Source organism: Onychomys torridus, chromosome 19 (assembly GCF_903995425.1).
Source record: "Onychomys torridus chromosome 19, mOncTor1.1, whole genome shotgun sequence".
NCBI classification, from domain to species: domain Eukaryota; kingdom Metazoa; phylum Chordata; class Mammalia; order Rodentia; family Cricetidae; genus Onychomys; species Onychomys torridus.
In genome coordinates this window covers 59,127,938-59,149,804 of record NC_050461.1, presented here as the reverse complement: position 1 = coordinate 59,149,804, position 21,867 = coordinate 59,127,938, and the positions used below count along the sequence as shown (strand labels likewise).

The 21,867-nt window shown below is 49.2% G+C and overlaps 1 protein-coding gene across 2 annotated transcripts in view; it reads right to left on the bottom strand.

Moving 5' to 3' along the window:
• Rps6ka2 (ribosomal protein S6 kinase A2) overlaps positions 1 to 21,867 on the bottom strand; it is a 279,066-nt gene that overhangs the window by 70,358 nt on the left and 186,841 nt on the right. For both annotated transcript variants that reach the window (XM_036168885.1, XM_036168886.1), the window contains 2 exons: positions 14,174 to 14,290; positions 7,198 to 7,279 (listed from right to left, as the gene is read on the bottom strand). In XM_036168885.1, coding sequence (XP_036024778.1) covers positions 7,198 to 7,279; positions 14,174 to 14,290 — 199 coding nt within the window. The remainder of the gene's footprint in view (positions 1 to 7,197; positions 7,280 to 14,173; positions 14,291 to 21,867) is intronic.

Here is a 21,867-nt window from a genome sequence, read left to right as displayed (position 1 = left end):
GGAAGGCTGACTTTTCTGGGCCGTGGGGTCCCTCTATATGCTGGGAAGGCTGACTTTTCTAGGCCGTGGGGTCCCTCTATATGCTGGGAGGGCTGACTTTTCTCTGGGCCTCAGGAGCACCTGGCCAGCCTTCCTGCACCTATGCCATTTGTCTCAGGAGACACACTTGCCTACAGGCCTCTTCTCTATGGAAAAGTTTCCACACCATCTGCCTGGCCCAATCCTCATGACCCAGGAAATACGACCTGGTGAACACAGTGGCAGAGAAAGGGGCTATTTCTCCACCATCTCACCATGGCCTCGAGTCTGTTTCCCATCATCTGAAAGTTTAGATCGTGACAGAACATGGTCTGTGAGAAGTGGGGTTTCTAGACACTTGGGAGCCTAAACATTTTGCAGATAATTACCTGCTGCCCAAGAAGAGAAGAAATCCATAGATAATCAAGGTGACCACGTGGGCTGCCTGACCGGGCATAATTCCCCAAGACCTGCCTCTTTGTTTTTGACACTGAACTGTCTCAATGGCACGATGGCTAAGGTCACTTCTTCCAGAAGCTCTTCCCTCTTCTGGGGTCACACTGTGCAGATGCTGAAGATGGTGGACAGCGAGGAGGCGCTATTTTTTACATCTGCACATCTATATGTCAAGAAGTGCAATTCTGCCAGAAACACATGATGGACTCGGAGGTGCACAGGCAGTCAACAGCAAATCAGAGCCTTCCACAAAGAAGGTGTTTGCTACACAAAAACAGTGAGGGCTGAGAGAGCTGAAGACATACAAGGAGGTCTCTCACTCTACTTCTCACCAGAGAAAACTCCTTGGGAAAATAAATCCTTGACAGAGTAAACACTTGAAGCACAGCAGATGGCTTCCTGACGAGGAGGTGGAGGGAGACTGGAGTGCCGGGGTGTGAGGGCACCAGAACCCTGGCCTCGACCACCTCCGCATCACGTGGTTTGGGGGACCTTTGCCGCTTTGTCCTCGGTCCCCTCATCTGTAAAGTGGTACTGTCTGTTCTCACGCTGAAAAGGGGCACTTAAAACCTGTGTTTGGAGCGTGCCACACATGCCCCCCACCCCGGAATCTGAAATCACCCAAATGGGAATCAAAGGGCATAAATGATTTGGCTTAGAAATACAATCTGTTCAGACACAGCCACTGAAGCTGAGTTTCTGAATGAGTCAATGTTTTTAATGCAGCACCTCAGCTAAGACAGAAACAAATACAGAAGTGCTGAAAATAACACTCTGGAGGCTGGAACCAACTCTAGCCAGGGACTATTTCAGGATGCTGCAATCGATACACGCCTATCCTGGTCACCAGAGAGTCCTGCAGACACGGGTATCCGTGGGACCATGCATCGTGCTGCCACCCCACAGCAGGACCACCAGGAGAAGCAGACTCTGCTGACAACTTCCGCGGATCTCCCTCTCCCTCTCCCTACTCCTGTCTATGCTTCCCAAAGACCCTCAGCCACCAAGAGTCACAGCTGGCACTGCAGTGACTGTCCACTGGCCACTTTGCGTGCTTAGAGAGTGGGACACAGGGTCCTATTGTCCTTCACAATCAGCAGAACTTCATTTCCTCCTCAGAAGAGAATGTTTTCCACCTTCAGGGTGAGAGCATTGACTTCCAGGGGAAACGACCACAAGTTAGGTCTTAAAACACAGGTATGAACACTGTCAATTAGCCCTGCAAAGAAATACCACAGGTGGACAATTCCCTCCACTCCGGAGAGATGGCTGCAGGAACTTGGGTTCTGCATCACCTATGGCACCAGTCACCACGAGCCATTATTACAGCCATGAACTACTTCAGGCCATTCATGGCAGGAGCACAGCTTGATCAGGACAGCATTCTCCCTAAGCAGGCGGCACTCTGCACCACAGACTAAATCCACCATTGCTGCCCATTTTGCATCCCTAGGCTGTCTCCAGACCAGTTGATTCCCATGGAGAAAAGGACAGAGAAGCTTCCTGAAGGTGTGTGTGCCAAAGAAAAGGGCAGAGAAGCTTCCTGAAGGTGTGTGTGCCAAAGAAAAGGGCAGAGAAGCTTCCTGAAGGTGTGTGTGCCAGTGACACTTCAATACACTGAAAGACTGGCTGTCACACCAACGGTCCTGGAGAAGTCACCTCCAGCCCTGCTCAAAAGGGCATGCAGCCAGGAGAGGCTCCCCGGGTGATACAGCCAGTGGAGTTAGGAGCTGGCTGTGGCTCCAAGCCCGGTTTCCTAATCTGAACCATGGACCAAGGAATCTCCACATTGGCAATGAAGAGAGACAGGAAGGAAGTTTAAGATTCTGCAGCTCCGACCTTCTTCCATGAAGCCCCAGGCACCTGCAGGGGGATCTACAAGAAAGCCACTGTCCCACTGTAGGACATCTCTCACGGCTGGCAATGGTGCCCTCCTGCCAGCTCATGAACTGTGTAGAAGAGATCAGACCCGTTTAATGTTGGGGTTCATGGGAACATGTTTCTGGGCAGAACATTCACAGTCAAGGCCCCTCCCTCCATCACTAAGTGGGATGCCACACTCCAGGGTTCCCTGTATTTAAAGCACATACTATGAAACTATTGCCCACAGTTACTTCATCCTGTCGCAAACCTTCGCCAAGTTCAAGACACAAGAAACTGGAAAGTCCTTAAGTGGCCATCCTGCCATGAGGTTGGGGATGGAAGCGGGATGATGGGGCCTTAGCTGGAGTGGCAGGCGGGAGCATTCACCCGCTGACTCCCTTCTCTTACAGGTATGGCGCGGTGCAGTTGACATCCCTCAGAAATGGCTTGTCACCTTTGTACTGGAAGGAGGGGCTGTGCCTGGCACTCCAGACTTAAGGACAGCGCCGGGAGAGCACTGATCCTCCTTGTCCAGTCACGAGGACTCCCACTGACAACCGTCCTCCTCCTGCCCACATGGCCGTTACCGCGCTGTGGAGGAACAGCCTCAAGTTTCAAAGTGAGTTCCGCAAGCCCCTGCCCCTTTTAATTTCCTTTTCAAAATGACTTTGCTATTCAAATGAATTCCAGTTCCCTCTGGCAACTGCGCCAGAGAGCTTGTGATTGGCAAGGGGAGGACACACCGTGGGTGTTACAGACACACCTTTTCTCTCCAGCACGTTTCTTATAAAAACTGGCTGGCCTGCAAGCTGGGGGTATGATGGAACTGGAATTTGAGTAACTCAGGATAACAGGATGCAGAGAAGTTGGAAGCAAAACAAATTTGAACGTTCATTTACATAGACTCTTCTTTCAGTTGTAAGGGAGCCCAGGCAGGGAGGGGAGGCCAGGGGTCTGCTCTACCTCCGTGTGGTACAGTACCATATCTTGTGGCTACCCCACACAAAACACTGCTTTTCGAGGCTCCTCCATTTTCTCTTAAGAAAGAGACCCTATTGGGCTTCTGGAAGAAATCTATTCCTTACTGATAGTCCATTAGAGAACACTGAAATAGTGTGGAATGTAAAACAGTATTTGATATTAGCTGACTTCAGACAGAGCACAAGGAGATGGGGAATCTTTCCCATTCCTTTTTGCCCAGATGGCTCATTTTCACAAAATGTAAGTGATTGCACATAGTCAAACATACTGTTCTAGAGTAATTGTTTCTTAAAATTTATAAGGCACCTGTGGTAGATTGAATGCTGTTGACCCCCATGAGCTCATAGGGAACGGCACTATGAGGAGGTGTGGCTTTGTTGGAGTGGGTGTGGCCTTGTTGGAGGAAGTGTGTCCACTGTGGGGGCGGGCTTTGAGGTTTCATACATGCCCAAGCCATGTCCAGTGCCAGAGTCCAATTTCTGTTGCCTTCTGATCAAGATGTAGCCAACACCATGTCTGCAGGCATGCCGCCATGCTCTCTGCCATGGTGATAATGGACTAAACCATTGAACTGTTTTCCTTATAAAAGTTGCTACGATCATGGCATCTCTTCACAGCAATAGAAACCCTAACTAAGACAACACCAGATATGAGGAGGTTTGTTGAAATTTTGTGATACAATCATGGAGAAGAAAATAAAAGCTGTCTGTAATTGGGTAACTAGACAGAGTTATTTACATGTCCACAATATTCCTGCTGGTGTGGACATGGGTGTGTATGTCTGTGTATGTGTGTGACTGTGTGTATGTGTGTGTGTGTTTGTGTGTATATCTGTTTATGTGTGTATCTGAGAGTGTGTACGTGTATAACTGAGTGAGTGTATGTGTGTAACTGAGTATGTGTATGTGTACATTTAACAAAGGCTCAGGGCACTTGTTATGATCACTTAGGAGATATAGTCTCATATCCTATGTATAAAACTGGATTGGGAGCCATTTCTAGAGGCTTCCGCTTGAATTATAAGTTATTTCAAAGGCTCACTATGCAGAGGAGACAGAAGTTACAGGCTGAGCATCATGGTCAACCCTGGGGGAACAAAGGTCCAGTGAGTGCTAGACACAGAGCACAGCTTCCTAGTCCTTCATGTCTGCATTCTGCAGCACAGGCTAAGCACTAAGGCTCCTCAGTGGCTCCCACTTCAGTCTGATTCACTTCTACCCCAGAACTGGGGAGGAGGAGGAGGATGTACGGACATCATATGATCATCAGAGTGAATACCACTGAAGAGGGCAGCTGCTATCATCCAGCTTCAATCCAAAAGGGTACCTCCTCTGCATCTGAGAAAAATTCACCACTGCCACATTCCATCTTAAAACATTTTCTCCACCCCTAAGAGGTCTAGGCCCATGAAGAATTCAAGCCTGTGTCTCCAGACCCTATTCTGAAGCCACAGATGCACCAGCTGCTTTGGTGGTCAGTGTCCTGTTTGGTTTTTATTGCTGTGGTAAGGCCAAAAGGAACTTGGAAAGGAATTATCTGGCTTCCACATCCAGATCACAGTCCATCATGAAGGAAGCCAGGACTGGAACTCAAGGCAGACACCTGTAGACAGGAACTGAGGGAGTGCTGTTTACTGGTTCGTTCCCATGGCTTGCTCAGTCTGTGTTCTTACACTACCCAAGGCATCTACACAGGGGTGGCACCAACTATAATGGGCTGGACCCTCCCACATCAATCATTATCGAGAAAAAGCTGCCCACCACACACTTGCCTACAGACCAATCTGATGGGGACATTTCTCAATTGAGGTTGCCTCTTTACACAGCTCTAGCTTGTACCAAGTTGGCAAAACCAGCTCAGCCAGTCTGTTCTCATCCTCAAGAAACCAGCATCACTAGATATGAACGTTGTGTGGTCCTTCTTCCTCTCAGCACCCTGTCCTCACGTTCATCCACAGGGGGGCATAGATCACTACTATATTTACTCCCAATGCGAGAAATACCCTGTGGACAGACCACATGACTTTTACCATGGGACAAGATGACAAAATGCTGGAGAAAGCCATCTCCAGAGGAAGAGCTTACAGTTTGAGGAAAGAGTCCACCATGGGACGAAAGGGATAGTCATAGGAGCAGGAGGCAACTACTTGCGTTGAGTTCACAACTAGGATGCAAAGCATGATGAACACTGGTGTGCAATTCTTCCCTGTTTTTATTCAGCCTATGGGTTGGTGTCGCCCACATACAGAGTGGATCTTCTCATCTCAGGGAAACTCTCTGGAGACGACATTATGGACACACTGAGGTGTGTGTCTCCAGGTAATGGTGATGACTGGTGTTTGTGCTCAAGGCTGGGGTTAGTGGGCTGTGCTACTGACAGCATTGCTGTCTTGTGGAGCAGCTGGGGCAGGGGACAACGTGTTTCACCTCTGAAGAACTGCAGAAGCGGTTTATTTTGAGGACTTCCAAATGATCCTAATGGGATGTCTGTTTCTCTGAGACAATCCTTAAGTGAAGTTCATCTTCTTGGACATTGGAGTTCTTTCCTATATACTTTCTCAGCTAGAAAGAATAATTCTATAACAATCTATAAGAATTCTATAAGAATCCTGGAGTGTCTCCTCATGTTCATTTGACCAGCTATAACAACATAAAACCACCCATACGATTGTGTTAGCTCTGAGAAACAAGCCTTCAGTTGCAGATCTAAATGACCTATGAAAAAGCCCTTGTTAGTGTTACAGTGGCCTTCCCTAGGCACACTCAGGTGACAGATCTCTGCCCAGACTGGCAGAAGTCGTCAGTATTTGCATTTTCCGACCACTGGTCAACATAATTGATCTCTTTTATGGAAAAAAGATTGTCCATTCTAAAGTTAGGCCTTGGCTCTCACACACCTGCTAAACCCCAGTGCCAGCTCCCTTGAAAGGATTTTTCCTCCCTGTGTACTGAGGTGTTTACATTCTTCAGGTACTTCGCTCGTGCATCTCTGTTGCCCTGTATAACTGGTTATATGTGGATTGAAACACATACATTTTCCCTCTCCAGCTAGATAGCAAGTGAGTTGAAGGCTCAGAATGACATTCTTTGGAGTCCTCCACTGCCGAGGACAGTACATTACAAGACCTAAAAATCCAAGTGCCCCCTTGGCATCTTTTGAGTCTTACAGCTCCCCCAAGGGCCTAAGCCTGGGCTCCTGTGCTCCTGGCAGATCAGCCCCGACTCAAGGTACACATCACTAAGAAGCTACAGTTGGATCATTAGTCCATGCTGGTATGAATCTTGTGCTGGTCAGGGCCTCGGATGCTCCCTCAGCGACAGGATGATCACAGAAGGGTGATCAGACAAGGAGGTCAGAGTGAGCCCCGAGTCTGGGCTTGGAACAGGCCCTTGGGTTTAATGTGCCCCACCCCCTCCACTGGGAGGATGGCCACACCAGAGGCTGGAAGCTCAGGGTTCCACTCAATGTCTGTCCCCAGTCACTGGGCAACCAGTGAGCACAGCACATTTGTGAACCGGGTTTCCCGTGAAACTGATCAATCCAGTGCGGCGGGTGGTGCTCGGTCTACTGTGGAGCCACACAGCCAGAACAAATGGCTTCCTTCTCGATGCTCTTTTCCCACATGGTTCTCTGCAGCAGAACATATGCAGAACGCTACTTATGCAACAACCTCTCCTCTGAAAGCTGAACAAACTTTGCAGGGATAGCTACAACACCCGAGAAATGTTGGCATCTTATTAACCAGAGAGTGAGTGCCCGGTGCCCTCCTCTGAGGTTCCTGAAACCACGATGACTAAGTAAAACCATTACTCCTCAAACTGCCAAGAGAAGACAGCAGCGATGTGTCTCAGAAGTAACTGGTCCTCCCAGGACCCTTACCTTTCAAGGTGGCTTTCTTCAGGACCTTCATGGCATAGAGCTGACCAGCATCCGATCCTGTGACCTTCCTCACCAAGAACACCTGAGGAGCAGAAAACACACTGGCTGTCTGAGATTGTCAGTTTCATCAACTGGATATAACCTAGAGTCTCCTGGGAACAGATTACTGAAGGACTGTCAATACTGGGTTTACCTGTGTGACTGTCTGTGGTGGGCTGTCTTAACTAAGGTAACGGATGTGGGAGACCCAGCCCACTATGGGTGGGTCAGTCAGGGGGTGCTGAACTGTATGAGAGTAGAGAAACTGAGATGAGGATAGGCCAGCAAACTAACAAGGGAGCATTCACGGATCCATTTCCCTCTGCTCTTGACCGTGGATGTGATGTGACCAGCTGTCTCAAGCACCTGCTGCTGCAACCACCCTGAGATACTGGACTGTGGAACTGTGAGCTAAAGGAAACCCATTCCCCTCTAAGACGCTTTTGTCAGAGTGTGTTATCACTAGGATGACACAGGATACTATCGTAAATGATTGACAAGGAGCTATGAAGGAGCTCCAATCATGGAGGCACTACAAAAAATACAGGTTATCTCTAGCAATTAGGCTTCCAACAGATGCTTCATCTACCTGCTGTAGCTCTGTGGTGGGCATCACCTTGCTTCTGGTTTGGGTACCACTAACCTTCATTTGGTACCAGAAGGGAGACGCACACAGAACAGACTGCACCAGATTTGCAAGACATGCTACTCTTATCTGAACTCTCCTTATCCAGATCTGTCTTAGTTAGGGTTTCTATTGCTGTGATGAACACCATGAGCATGAACATCATGACCAAAGCAAGTTGGGAGGAAAGAGTTTATTTGGCTTACACTTCCACATCTGTTCGTCATCAAAGGCAGTCAGGACAGGAACTCAAGCAGGGCTGGAACTAATGCAGAGGCCATGGAGGGTGCTGCTTTCTTATAGAACTCAGGACCATCAGCTCACAGATGGCCCCACCCACCACGAGCTGGGCCCTCCCTCATTGATCACTAATTAAGAAAATGCCTTACAGCTGGATCTTCTGGAGGCATTTTCTGAATCCTTTCAGATAATTCTAGCTTGTGTCAAGTTGACATAAAACTAGCCAGGACAAGATTCTAGTTGTGGGCAGCAGAAGCTCACCGATAGTTTTTTTGGTTTTTATTGTCTGACTCTCAAGCACACTCACGTGGTTACTTAACACTCTCTGAAACATTTTTTTTTTTTTTGGAATGGAATAAATCAGCAAAACAAAAGATACCTGAGACAGACTGAGCTTAAGGCAAGATTACTGATTTTTTTAAAAATGATGAACGTGCAAAGGAACGTTCCACACAGACGAAGAGGGCGCTGATTTTCCTTGAAGAATCCCCACTGGTGTAAGCCCGGCTTGGTACCAGAGCCCACCATGGCGCCCTGGGCTGTGCTGTAGTTGTGAGCCGAGGCTGCCTTAGGTGGGTGGATCTGTTGCATTTCTCCTTCCCAAAGGCTTCCCTCACGCCCAGCCCTCCTGCACGCACTTTGGGATAGTCTAGCTCCACACAAAACTCTAGAAAGCCCACACTGGCCAAAGATGTAGCCGATACCTGTAATATCAATCACAGTAGGGCTGCAGGTTTCCCCAGCCATGTGGTAGGCAACTCTTCACTCTCTTGGTTCTCTATTATAGACAAAGAGAATGTTCAGGAACCTGCAGAGTGCAGAGCAGGGTCTCTCAGTGCCAGAGACAAGGTATGGACCAGTGGGTATCTACTGTCCTTGCAGGAGACCCCAGATATCAACTGCAGCACACAGCAGAGGAGGAAGTGGGAAGACACATTGTCCAAGCCTAGGACCCACATCCACAGATGGAGTGTCATCCCCACATCCATATCATGTGTCCTGAAGGGAACCCAGCCGCCTCTGGCCCCAGCACTGCTTCTACCTCATTCCTCTTGACCACTGAACTGCAACCACATCCCACAACAGGAGGGAGTATCTGGTGCCCGTGGGAAAATGTCGTGCTCTCTGCCAGATGGTGCAGGGAAGGAGAAGAGCCCTGTCTTGTGTGGTGAGCAGCACCTCCAGGAGCACACAGAGTCCTGGGAAGTCATGGGGATAACATCACTGGGAATGACACTGATTATTTAGATGTGCAAGACATCCATGTTTACATATGCACACATCTCCATGACTGGATGTCCAAACCCAAGGGAGAACCTGGGGCTCAGTCTCCTATGTACCAACTGCCATGCTGGATTTGAGGCACCAAACCCTCCTACAGGATCTGGAGATCCAAACGGCCCCACACACAGCTCTGCCACATCCCTAGAAGTAACAGCAGATGGAAGGTCTCTTGTTCTAGGCAATGCTGTTTGGGTCAAGGCCCCCTCCTTGGTGTAGGGAATGAGCGCAGGGTGCCAGGTATAGGCTCGTTTCTACCAAGAAGCAGGTAGAAATGAGATAGCAGTGGTTGGAATAAGGGACTCTTTTGAAGACAAAAAGCATTAGTGCTGTCTCTGAACTGACTCAGTGTAGTCTCCATCTGATAGAATCCTGTTCACTCTTCCAGCCTGTTCCTGACACCTACAGCATCCATCTGTACTTTGTCAAAAGAGTGTAGAGTTGATAATGCCTGGCAGGCAGGAGGCGGGAGGCATAGCCAAGAGTCTAGGTAGTGATGATGGATCCTGGGTGCTATGCATATGGCAGCTAAGCATCCATCCCATCACTTGGGAAGGGAGATGGGGAGCTAGAAAGCAGGTTGGGGTTTGTAGCAAGGTCTATGCTGTTGGCCACATGACCACCACATTTTCCTGCCAATCATCAGGCTGGAGTCAGTGGGAACTGAGCACTGAGGAGTGAGCACAGAACGTTTTGGCTGCACCCCTATTGTGGCGCTTGCATCAGTGTGTGGCATCAGGGATGCACACATCCACGGCCAGGTCTTCATATGGAGAAGACTATCCTGGGCCACTGTTCAAGCCCTCACAGGACTCTGGCTGGCAGACAGAGGTACGTCTCCATTCTGTTATAGTACAGCTGAGACAGAAGCCCCAAGAAAAAATCCTCCTGCAGGAAGAAGCCTGGGGAGAGGAAGTAGTCTTCACTGCTCCAGCTTGTATATAGAACTGCCTTTCTCTGCTCTATCCCTGCACCCTGCCATGTAACATGGCATGATGTGACAGTGTCGCCCAGGTTCCCTCCTGTAGTTCTAATCTCCACACAGCAGTGTTGGGAGGGGCTGGTGGAGCCCTGGGCCATACTACAACACATCCTGAAGGTCCTCACAGATGTGGGCAGACTGGCACCACATCCTTGGACTTGCTGGCCTCCAGAACCATGGGTCAAATCGGCTTCTTTTCTTTTGAACTTGTCCAGTTTTTAGTCTTTGAAAAGTCAGTGATAGCAACACAAAACGGGCTAAGCCAGAGTCATGGCAAATGGATGGAGAGAGCAGCCCCACCCTGCCAACATCTAAACAGAAAACCACACCCACACGTGCACTGGGCAGTGCCACTTACAAATTAGCTGAGACAGTGCCAATTTCTACACAGATATTTGCATATAAAATGCTTAAAATTTTGGGGAGACAAACTTACCCTGTAGCCCAGGCTGGCCTCAAAGTCATGGCAATCCTCTTGCTTTAGCCCCTGAGCACTGAAAACTTTTCTCCTTATTGCATTTCATATTTTAAAAATGAAACCACTGATGACGGTGTCTAATGCTTACATTCATCTGTTTTTAAACAGGAGTTCTGCCTTTTTAAAGGTATAGAAACAGCTCTGTCACTATTAATATGTTCCTACTAAGTGCCAAGAATTAGAGCCACGTGCAGCAATTCTCCCTGAGGTGGTTAGAGGACTGGACAGAGGTCACCTCTAGCACCATAAGAGAAGGGGCTGTATAATTTAGAAATTTATTTGGATGCATCGAAAAAAGCCCCAAAGCAACTTTGGTAATTTTAGCAAATGCGGTTGCTGTGTCTCTGGCGCTTCATGCAGTGGTGTGTGCTAATGTGTCCCAGTTTCAGAACAATGTTTGCACTGGCAGCTGTGTAGCCAGGGCCAGATGCAGGCACTCTGCACGCCTGAAGCTCTCAGGATCACTGTAATGGATGACACCATCGCCCACACCCCTAGCAACATGTTCTCAGTCTGTGGAGGGGACCTCTAACTGCAGGACGCTCTGGGGCCCGAGTCATAGGAGCACAGCTACTTTCCGGGGGCCCTCGGCAACAATCTCCCTCAAAAGAAGGCATTTAGAGCCCCGCTCATATAATGCCACTGTTCAGCTACAGAAAAGCAAGGACTGTAGTGGGTAGCCATTCCAGCTTTGACCTGGAAGTTCCAACCCCCACTGAGGCTTCAGTAAAGGTCACATCTATAAGGCGGGGCTGAGGAGAGGAAGTTGAAGACCCGAGTTCCGGATACCAGGGCTCTCTTAGTTCCAGGACCCTGGACGCTGGAGGTAGACTGAGCAAAGTTCTCCAGAGAACACCGCAGGGCTGCGACACACCTTTCCCACACCCTGCAACCTACCTATCCATCCATTTGTAAGTTATGCCACTAAATAAACCTCCCTTTTAACTACGTGGAGTGGCCTTAATAATTTCACCAATAAAGGACATTTTAAGATGTCAGTTTGCTCTTTTCTCAGAACGTGGGACTCACAATTTACTACACCCTAGGGAATTTTAAAGAGATAAAAAAGGAGAAAGCATCTTCCCCTGCCTTGGTATTCCTCAACAGAGCGAAGCTGTGGGGGGCTGGAGAAGGTGAGAGGATCCCCACCACAGCCACAGACTCTGGCACTTCGGGCACCTCTGCCCTGGGGCAGCCAGCCTGCACCACCCCATTCAGCATAGAACACACCAGCAGGCTTCATCCTGAGCTTAGATCACTTTTCTTTGGAAGGCAAAGGCCGTTTTACTTTCTTCCTCTCGTTCCAAGCCTGGGCTCCCCGGGCTTGTCACAGTGCTGATGAGCTGTCGACTAACACTGCTGAGCAGGGACTGCATCAGAAACACTGTCCATACCGTGCCCTGCACACGGCTACCGCATCAGGCCACCGGGTTACCGGGAGCAGAGTACCTTGTAGGACTAAGCACCGGGCTAAGGGTATTCCGGCTCTGGGGTACTCTGGCATGGGGACCCGAGGCAGCTGAGCCTCCCTATTCTGGGATTCAGTGTAGTGCTGCTGTGGGAACCATATGACCTGGGGGCACAAACAGACACACAGCTGGAGTTCAACGGCCCTCTGCTGAGGTCAAGGGCACAGGCGTGTTCTGTTCATTTCTTTGTGCTAGGGTATTCATTTAGTCACTCGGATAAGGAAGGTAGGCTCAGGGATGGCATTGGCCCAACCATGCTGGGCTCAGGACTTCCAAGCATGGCCTGGCCTGGGATCCATGGCATCTAGACTGATAGAGCAGCCCAGAACCTTCCACAGAGAGGAATACACCTGCCCAACATTTATAAGCACACAGCACGTCTGCCTGCAGAGCAGGAATAGGATACAGTGGGGTGGTCAGTCAGACCAGGGCTGGCTTTCCCAGTCGGCCCCCCATGCTGCTCTCAGGAAAAGGGAAACCTGTACGGAAAATGCTGCGTGGTTTGTGATCCCTTAGCTGCTGGGCGGAGCCCAGGAAGGCCCGAGTGGCATCGCCAGGGTGACCCACTTCTTTCTAGAGCCTAGTCTAAGCTCCTCGCTTTCCATGATAGTTCACGGGGCTTGGGGGAGCTGCTGAGGGCAAGGATCTCTGGGATTCGATGCCCATGGGAACTTACTGGTCCACTGCCCCCTCCCCGCTTCTCCCATTGGTACCTACACAACTCCATCCCTCTGTCCCACCTGTCCATGTAAGATTAGGAACTGAGAAGAGTGTGGGGTATGTAACCTGTCACCAATATCTCTGTCAAGATGTCAAACATTTATTTCAAAGACATGCTTTTTTAAAAGCCAAGTTAAGATGTAAAAGGAATGAAGATCCTGGGAAAGCCTTTCCTCCTCTACTCCTTAAAAAAAAAAAAAAAAAAAAAAGACAGGATCTCAGGTAGCCCAGGTTGTCCTTGAACTCAGTGTCTTGCTGAGGATGACCCTGAACTTCTGATCTTCTGCCTCCACCTCCAGGGCTTCATGAGTGCAAAGTAAGCCCCATTCCTGAGCAAGATGTGTTCAGGCTCAGGGTCCTTCTTGTTCAGATACAGTGCTGGCTGGACACCTGAACTTCTGTGGAGCTTGGGAAGTGTCCTGTCCCCCAGTCCCCAGGAGCTCGGGTCTGTCAGCACCTGCCTATCCAGCGGCTAGTCCAGTGGATACGGAGTGAGGACCACACTGTGTGTGGAGGGGATGCGGAGAGAAGGGCGGGCATTCCTCATCCCCTGAAAAGGATCAGCCACCATCGCTGTGACCCATAAGGAGCAGATGTAAGGACACATGCAGGTCCAGCACACAAGCCCTTCCCAGGCAACAGCCAGCTTGGATTCATGGCTAATTTAACTCACAGCACATTATACAAAGTAAGTTAGTTACTTCATTTTACAGGTGGGGAAACTGATGTATCAAAGAGCAAAACTACTGTGTCATTGACCCAGGTGAGGAGAAGAGACAGACTCCAAATCCCCGCCTCCCTGATTCTTGAGTGACAGCTGTGTAGGCCAATCCAGAAGGCCTTTTCCCCCTTTGACTTGTTATTGTCTCATCTCTCCCTTCCTTTTCAAACAGATCTGTTGAGGCCTCAACTTCCAAGACTCCCTGACTTAATGCAACAATCCGACTCCCTTAGTAATAAACACAAGCCCAGAGGACACTGGTGAGCATGAGAATGTGGGTGGCCTAGCTCTCTGTGGCTCATGATTCTGACACACAGAGGCTCAGCTGATGTGGGCAGTGCCATGCCCGGACCCCGCCAGACTCAGCCAGTACTACCTTTGCCTCTGACGCCAGCCCACCAGTGTTGATCATTCAACTCACCTTCCCATAGGATCCTTGTCCCAAAACCTTCAGCAGCTCAAACTGGGAAGGGTCTGCCTTCTCAAAGCCTTCCTTCACATGGTTGCTAATATCAATCTCCTTTACGATGCCTTCTTCCTGCAAGACAGCAGTGACAGGGTTAGGACACAGCCAGCCCCCCACCCCACCCATCTCTATCCTTCCCTAAAGCTGGGGAAGTTGTCTACGCTGGGGGCTTCCAGCATGGGGGATTGAGATGGTGTGCCTTTGACTGGCATGTGAGTCTTTAGCTGCTCTCTTTCCTCCAGAGGTTTCTGTCACTGTGTCTCACCAGTACCACAGGGAGATCTGAATGTATCCTCCCTGAAACCCGCTCTGCAGTTGACAGTGTCAGGCCGGAACACAGCAGCAGAAGATCAGAAACCAAGGGGTGCCCTGAGGGTGTCTTGCTTCACCACTCCACTCAGGAGACTGGGAGGGGCTCCCACGTGGAAATGCAGACGGCTTATTCTCTTTCTAACTCACTTACTTTCCAATAGTTTTGACACAGGTGATTCAAGGGGTGCTACAAAAGAGCCTTTGGTCTCCATCAGACCCACACAGCAATCATTACACTGTCCATCATCCTATCCAGAAGCTGTGAGACTTCCTGTACATGAGGAATGCAGATTCTGCCAAAGCTGCCTGCCAATGGAGTGAGGAATCTGGGCAGCAGGTGTCACCCCAGGTGACACCTGAAAGTTAGGCCAGGAAGTCATCCCCAAACAGCCAGCAGGAAATAGCCTTCCCAGGAAGTCATCCCCAAACAGCCAGCAGGAAGCAGCCTCCCCAGGAAGTCATCCCCAAACAGCCAGCAGGAAGCAGCCTTCCCAGGAAGTCATCCCCAAACAGTCAGCAGGAAGCGGCCTTCCCAGGAAGTCATCCCCAAACAGCCAGCAGGAAGCAGCCTTCCCACATCTTCTTTCCATGTACTCCACAAAGCATGGTTTCCTCAGTGTCTGAGCTCCACAGCTGCAGGGTTGCCATTCAATGGCTGATTCCAGAGCCTTCCACCTGTACTCAGTCCCCAGATCAGAGGCAACGACCACTTACATTACACATTACATTACAGGGAGGTGAGTGTCCTGGGACTCCAGGTGCACACCACCATGAGGCTCCTCGTCTTGTGTTGCTAGCCATAGCTGGTCATTTTATCCAAAACTCTACAAGGGTTTTAATGCAATTCCCCCAGGGACAGAACATCTGCTCCTACACCGGTACCACAAATGACACTAAATGCTCAGCATATGGCACAGTGCCCGAGAACAGAACTCTTGAAGGTAGCTAGATGTTTGGGGAGAGAAGACGGTTTCAGGATCAGATGCCAGCTCCACTTACAAGCCCATCATCCCGTGACGTGAGAGAGAGAAATCAGAGGCAAGCGTCACCTCTGCATGCCACAGATGACTATGAGTTCTAAGAAATCCTACTGAGCTGCAGCAGGGTTCTAGAATGTTCCTAGAGAGCAGTAAGTAGGAAGGATGGCCATGAAAGCAGCTACAAAGGGTAAGGTCACAAACGGCCTTCTTCTCATTCCTGTTTTATCTCTTTTATGTCTTTCTCTTGTCTTGCAGCTCCAGCTAAGGTTTTGAGTAGTATACTGAATAAAAAGGGTCAGAGTGGACATCGTGTCGACTTCCCAACTTTAGAGGAAATGTTCAGTTTTCCTCCATTTAGTAGAATGTTGGCTACAGGTTTGTTGTATAAACCACATGACCTCTCTCACATACAGATTTAATATATAGATACACATACACACATACATATATACACGCACACATACATGAGTGTAAATTGATACCTCATCAATATAGCTGCCTAAACAGGACCTGAACAATGACAACACCAACAGACATGCTGTCATTGTGGGAGGGGGGGAATCTCACAGAGCCCCAACCCTAGACAAAAAGACTACAGATCACCTAGTCTCTGGCCCTATGACAGAGGAGAGGTCATTCTGGAAATTAGAGGCTATGGCTAGAATATCAATTCCAAGAAAAATAACAGAATAAATGTGTGACTGGGATTATAAAATAAAAAAGCAAACTGTAAGCAGTGATGCATGTCTTCAAACTCAGAACTTAGGAGGCAGATGCCTCCTACAAAGCCTAAGCCAGCTTAGGCTATATATACAGTTTCAGGCCCACGAGGGCTGTATAGTGAGAGCCTGTGTGAGGGTAGGGGATGAAGGAGAGAGGGAGGGCACCAGGGAGAGTGGGAGGGGAGGAAGGAAGTGCAGAAGCAGAAATGAACTCAACTGACCCACAAATAAATGGATGGGGCAACAGCGGGTGGACCCCAGCACGGCTTTGCTGAGCAGTGTGACTAAGGTCAACAAGAAATGATATTGAGAAGGGTCAAGGGTGACCAAGCCTGCCACAGAATCACAGGAAGAAGAGAAACCAGAGCAGGAAAAGAATCAAAGGCAAAGGTGCAGATGAAGCACCAGACAGAGACTGAATGGATGCAGGCAGGGGAAACACACAGTAAGTCCTTCTTGGGGACCTGGGATCTCTTCCATCCCCACTGATGTTTAGGACATCCCGTGTAATATTTAACTGAGTATGCAGGGTCGCCAGAGGAATGGGAAGTTCAGACGCATCACCAAGCCCTCTTTTCTCAGCCACCTGGAAGAGTAACCTTCACCTTCTCCTACTGAAGAAAGTGGTCCCACGAGAGCAGTCAGAGAGGCAAGCACACACCCAGGACAGCAAGACAGAAGACAGGCTGAGACAGCTGCCTGGGACTTGATCTTCAAAAAGAAGTCACACAAGCCACCTGAGAATTAAAATTGTGATTTTCACAATATGGCAGCAATAGCTGAAGAGTAGTTGGAGGAGGGATGATCCCAGAAACAAGTGTGACCTCTTGTATCATGTCTTGTCCTGAGCACCCACCCCCCAGCTTTCCACCCCTTTCCCCGCCCTGCTGACTTAGGATCCTAAGGTGGCATGAATCTTCCCCTTAGGTGTTTTTGTCTCTGTTCCCTTGTTTTTAAATAAAAGCTCTACCCTCTCCTCACAGTCTCCAGCCCTCCAGTCTCCATGGTCTGCTGTAGTTTCATGGAACATACTGTATGAAAATGGGATTCCCTGCAAGCTGCAATGATCAGCGTGGCTGATGGGTGGAGCTCCACATTTGCAGGGGCCTCCTTCCCACTGACAGTATCCACAGGGTGGAAGCTGGGTTGCCTGCAAACACACGGCCCCTTAAGGACTCAGAACCTGTCTCCCATTGGGACATCTGAGTACAGTAAGACTTCTCTGCTCCTCAGTCCATCGGGAAGTCCTATGGGTATGCTACTGTGTAAATGCCACATACTAACTGATGGTGCCATAAGCAATTAATTCCTTCTCTGTTTCCTAAATTTTCCTCTAGAAATGTAAAACTAATCAAGATGATCAGTTGTCTCTCTAGAGAAGAAAACTAGATACCACAAAGCCACCTCCCCCAAATGTCTGTATGAATTCCCAAGGCTCACCTACCACCATCACATCCAGCTATACTGAAATTAAATCTCAAGTTTTGACGAAACTAAGTCTGTGTTTTGAAAAACAAATCAGATTAGATAACCTGCTGCAAGGGAAAAAAAGGGATAGAGACTATCCAAATAATAGTTTCTGGATGCAAAGAATAATAGGTAGAAAAGAACAGTTTGCTGATCTTAGATATACAGGAGTTTTAATACTTGACATACAAGACCCCCTTGGATGCAGGGACAGAGTTTTCAAGCAAAGTGCATGGTGAGAGTCTGTCCATGCAATCCATGCAATGAGGACAGCTGTGCACTCTTCTCCAGGGTGCCAACATGTTCACAGGAGAAGGTGGGTTGAGGTGGGTTCAGTGTCAATCTACTGGAAACCGACACACACACACACACAAAGTCTTTAAAAGTAACATCATATGGGCCAGAGACGGCTCAGCAGTTCAGAATGACTCTTGCTCTTCTAGAGGACCAGAGTTCAGTTCCCATCTCTCCAGCTCCAGCAGATCGCCACACTCTTTCTGTCCGCTGAGAGCACTTCCATATGTGCTGCATACACATCCATACACATCCATAAAATACTAATAAAGTAAAGTTAGGGCCTAGTTCCAATCACAGACCTCTGAATCAAGTGTGATGCATCTATTGCACATGCATGTATGCACTTTCTAGATGAGCACATGAAGAAATCAGTTTTCCCTGCAGTTAGGAACACTAACCCAGAGGGCTAGTCACTTCTGCAAGTGGTTGCTGGGCCTACACCCTGCCTGTGAAATCTCTGAAGGAGACCTCATGGGACGCAGTCCCTGTGGCAGACAGTGAAGGGCTCTGGCCTCCATCTCTGGGCTCGGCTGTGTTGTCAGCTTCCTGCTGGAAGTAGATATTCTGCGGAGTCCTTGAGGAGAAGAAAGCGTCAGGGCAGCTGTGACCCTACCATCCAACTTCCTCTAGCTCAGTGACTCCCACAATCAGAAAGAATCCAGGCCAAATGAGCCACACTTCAGAATTAAGTGTAAATGATTGCAGCAGGGTGTGGGTTCTCCTTTTTCTGAAACCGATGAAAACTTTGGGGCAGAAACCTCGTGAAAAGGAATCCACTAGATAAGCTCCCCCTCCCCCTCCTCTTCCTTTCTCCTCTCCGCCCCTCCCCCATCCCTCCATCTCTTCTTCGTTTCCTTTTTGTGATTGTCAACCGAGCTATTTCACGTTTTAAAATGATTATGGAATACTTCATGAAAAGAGAAAAATGGATTGAGCTCCAAGCTTTCCAGTACCCCTCCCTGCCAACGCGGTGCTATTGTCGATCCGCGCCTGGCCTGCAGAGCTGTCAGAACTGGGAACCTGGCACAAAAGGAAGACTCAAGTAGCACAAAGATATTTACTGAAGCCCCCCCCCCCCCACACACACAAGCCAAAAATTACAGGCTTCCAGCAACAAGCTTAGATGAAGGCTGTCAAGAGAGGCGATAAACTGGATAGAGCCATTTACGCGGAGCGACATCCCTTTCAGACTCACGGCACAGTTTCCTCCCGAGATCACATTCCCACTTCCTTAGGAGCACCAAGCACCCAAAGATCGACAGCAAGGCCAATCACAACCCTCCCTGTGGCAGGTGGATTCCAGTCCCGAGCTCCTTGTTCCCTTGCACCCTGGGACATGGTTTGGAAGAAATAAGCTGGCCTGGCCAACCCTCCCAGAAGACACTGGGGTTCATATCATCCATCTCAGTGTCCATGGGATCCTCCACAGGACAGGATAGATATTGCACCAACACATGTATATCCTTCAGTGTGTCACTGTCTACTCAGCAACATGTCTGGCACACAGCATCTACTCTGTAAGCACCTGCACAGAAATCAAGGGGATACTTTGTAGAATGACGAATGTGTCACACCCACATGCTGGTCCCTGTAGGACACCCAGCTCCAGACAGACTACAGAGTCGGTATGCACATGGCCTCACCACCCTTAGGAGACCTTCCCTATCCACAGTGTAAGGGGAGTTGAAAACTTCCTACAACCCTGAGGCCATTATTTACATTACACATACATTTTTTTATTAAGTTTGAGCAAAAGTGGCTAACAGCCATCCTCGCTTGAGGTTTGGCAAAACATTTCAGTCATGTGAATCCACATCCGTGTGCCATGTGGAAATCACACACCCTGCCCACCCCACATGAGACACTGGTCACAGGACATGAAAAAGACAAGTGTTCATACCACATAAAGTAGGCTGAAACTCATCCAGTAAGGATGCTGATCTGAACTGCCCGCTGAGAGTTCTATCGTTTCCTGGGTTTGGAGGCATACAGCAACAGGGCAGGAACCCCTCTCTTCAACTGTGGGTGTGCGTCCTGACTTGGGGAGGCTGCAAGTGTACATGACAACTAGAACCACCATTACACAACTAAGTACACTTTCTCTCTCCCAGATGTAGTGTGTTTTGCATGCGGAAAGGGATCCCCTCTCTTGGTCCTGGATGCTCCTGCCTTGCAGTAGTAAAGACCTGTCCCTAAAAGAGAACAGAGCACTGCCATGGAGTGAGTGCAACCTTCCTGCTCCCCCAGACCTGCCCTTCCTCCAGTGTGGTGGTCTGAATAAGAATGGCCCCCATTGGCTCATAGATTCGAATACTTGGTGATTAGAGAGTAGTGCTACTTGACAGGGCTTAGGAGGTGTGGCCGCGTTGGAGGAAGTGTGTCACTAGTGGTGGGCTTTGGGATTTCAAATGCTCAACATGCCCAGTGTCTCTCTCCTTCCTGCTGCCTGCAGATCTGCATGTAGAACTTTCCGCTCCTCAAGCACCATGTCTGCCTGCACGCTGCCATGTCCTGCCATGATGATAATGGACTAAACCTCTGAAACTGTAGGCCAGCCCCACTGAAATGCTTTCCTTTATAAGAATTACCTTGGTCATGGTGTCTCTTCACAACAACAGAACATTGACTAAGACATACAGTGATGTTGCAGCAGAGTCACTGACGCCTTGCTTATAGTGAGAGCATATTTTAAGAAGATCATGGGGAAAGGGTGGAGTGCCCTAGATAAAGGGGCACACAGGTGAGAGTGATGGACTGTTCTTAGGATGTGACAGTGCCAAGAAGGGACTCTTTTCAGGGAGCAAACCCAGCAACAGCAGTGAGATCAGGGCTGCCACTCGTGTGCGGGAATCTTGGGAAAAGAGAATTTCTGAGTCTTTCTATATCCAGGAACTATTAGGACACTCCTCATCTGAAGCTGGCCTGCTGGGATACTACAGGCTCCTTAGAAACTGCTCCCTCCTTCCAAGCTCTGGGTCAACAGAGTCAAAGAAGCACCTCTGCAGTAGGTGGCCCTGTCCTGGCCCCTATGCCATGAGGCAGCCCCCTTCACCTCCATGAGGAAGCAACAGATCTGTGGCCGTACCCTCTAGGCTCTGTGTTCCCAGTCAAAGACCCCTGGCTGCTGCTGTGGTCATTCCATACTTTCAATTTTCTTGGTCTGTATAGTTTTCATCCTGTCCCGAGAACGGCATCCGACAGCCAGTGAACACTACTTATGCATGCATCATCTCCCAGTCAGTACTACTCACTCATGTTGTCATCCCATGGAGTAGACTGCCTCTCCACAGACAGCCCCTCAGCATGGAAAGAAGCAAAGTCCCCTCATGGGGATGAGAGATGAAGATTGTCAGGTTCATTCTGGAGACTCGGGAAGTGGGAGGGGGCACACTCACCAGCCAATGAGTAGGATAAACAACACAAACCGTCCTCTACACACAGAAAAACAAGAGCCATGAGAGAATCAGAAGTTAGGTTTTTTTCTCATCAATTAGAACAATTCTTAAAACAGTGTCTGGACTTGAGTGCCCTTATTCTAGGAGGCTATCCACAGTGCCCTGGCGCGTTCCACTTAACAGAACCCAAATGAAAAGCATGAACACGTGTTGATTGAAGCACCCCTCATACATCTGGGCAGCAAGCTGTGTTAGCAGCCTGGGGATCACACCTCTCACAGAGGCAAGCCTAGAGGATGCTGGTGGCTGAAGTGGATCAGGTATATAACGCTTCCTAGGTTTCAGCCATAGCCAAGAATTCTCTAGAAGAAAAATGCTAGGGAACCCACCCTCTGGTTAGCTCCATCTCACCAAACACGTGCTCAAGGAATAGAAACACCAGAGTCCTGGCCCTGAAGCTGCACCATACTGCCCCT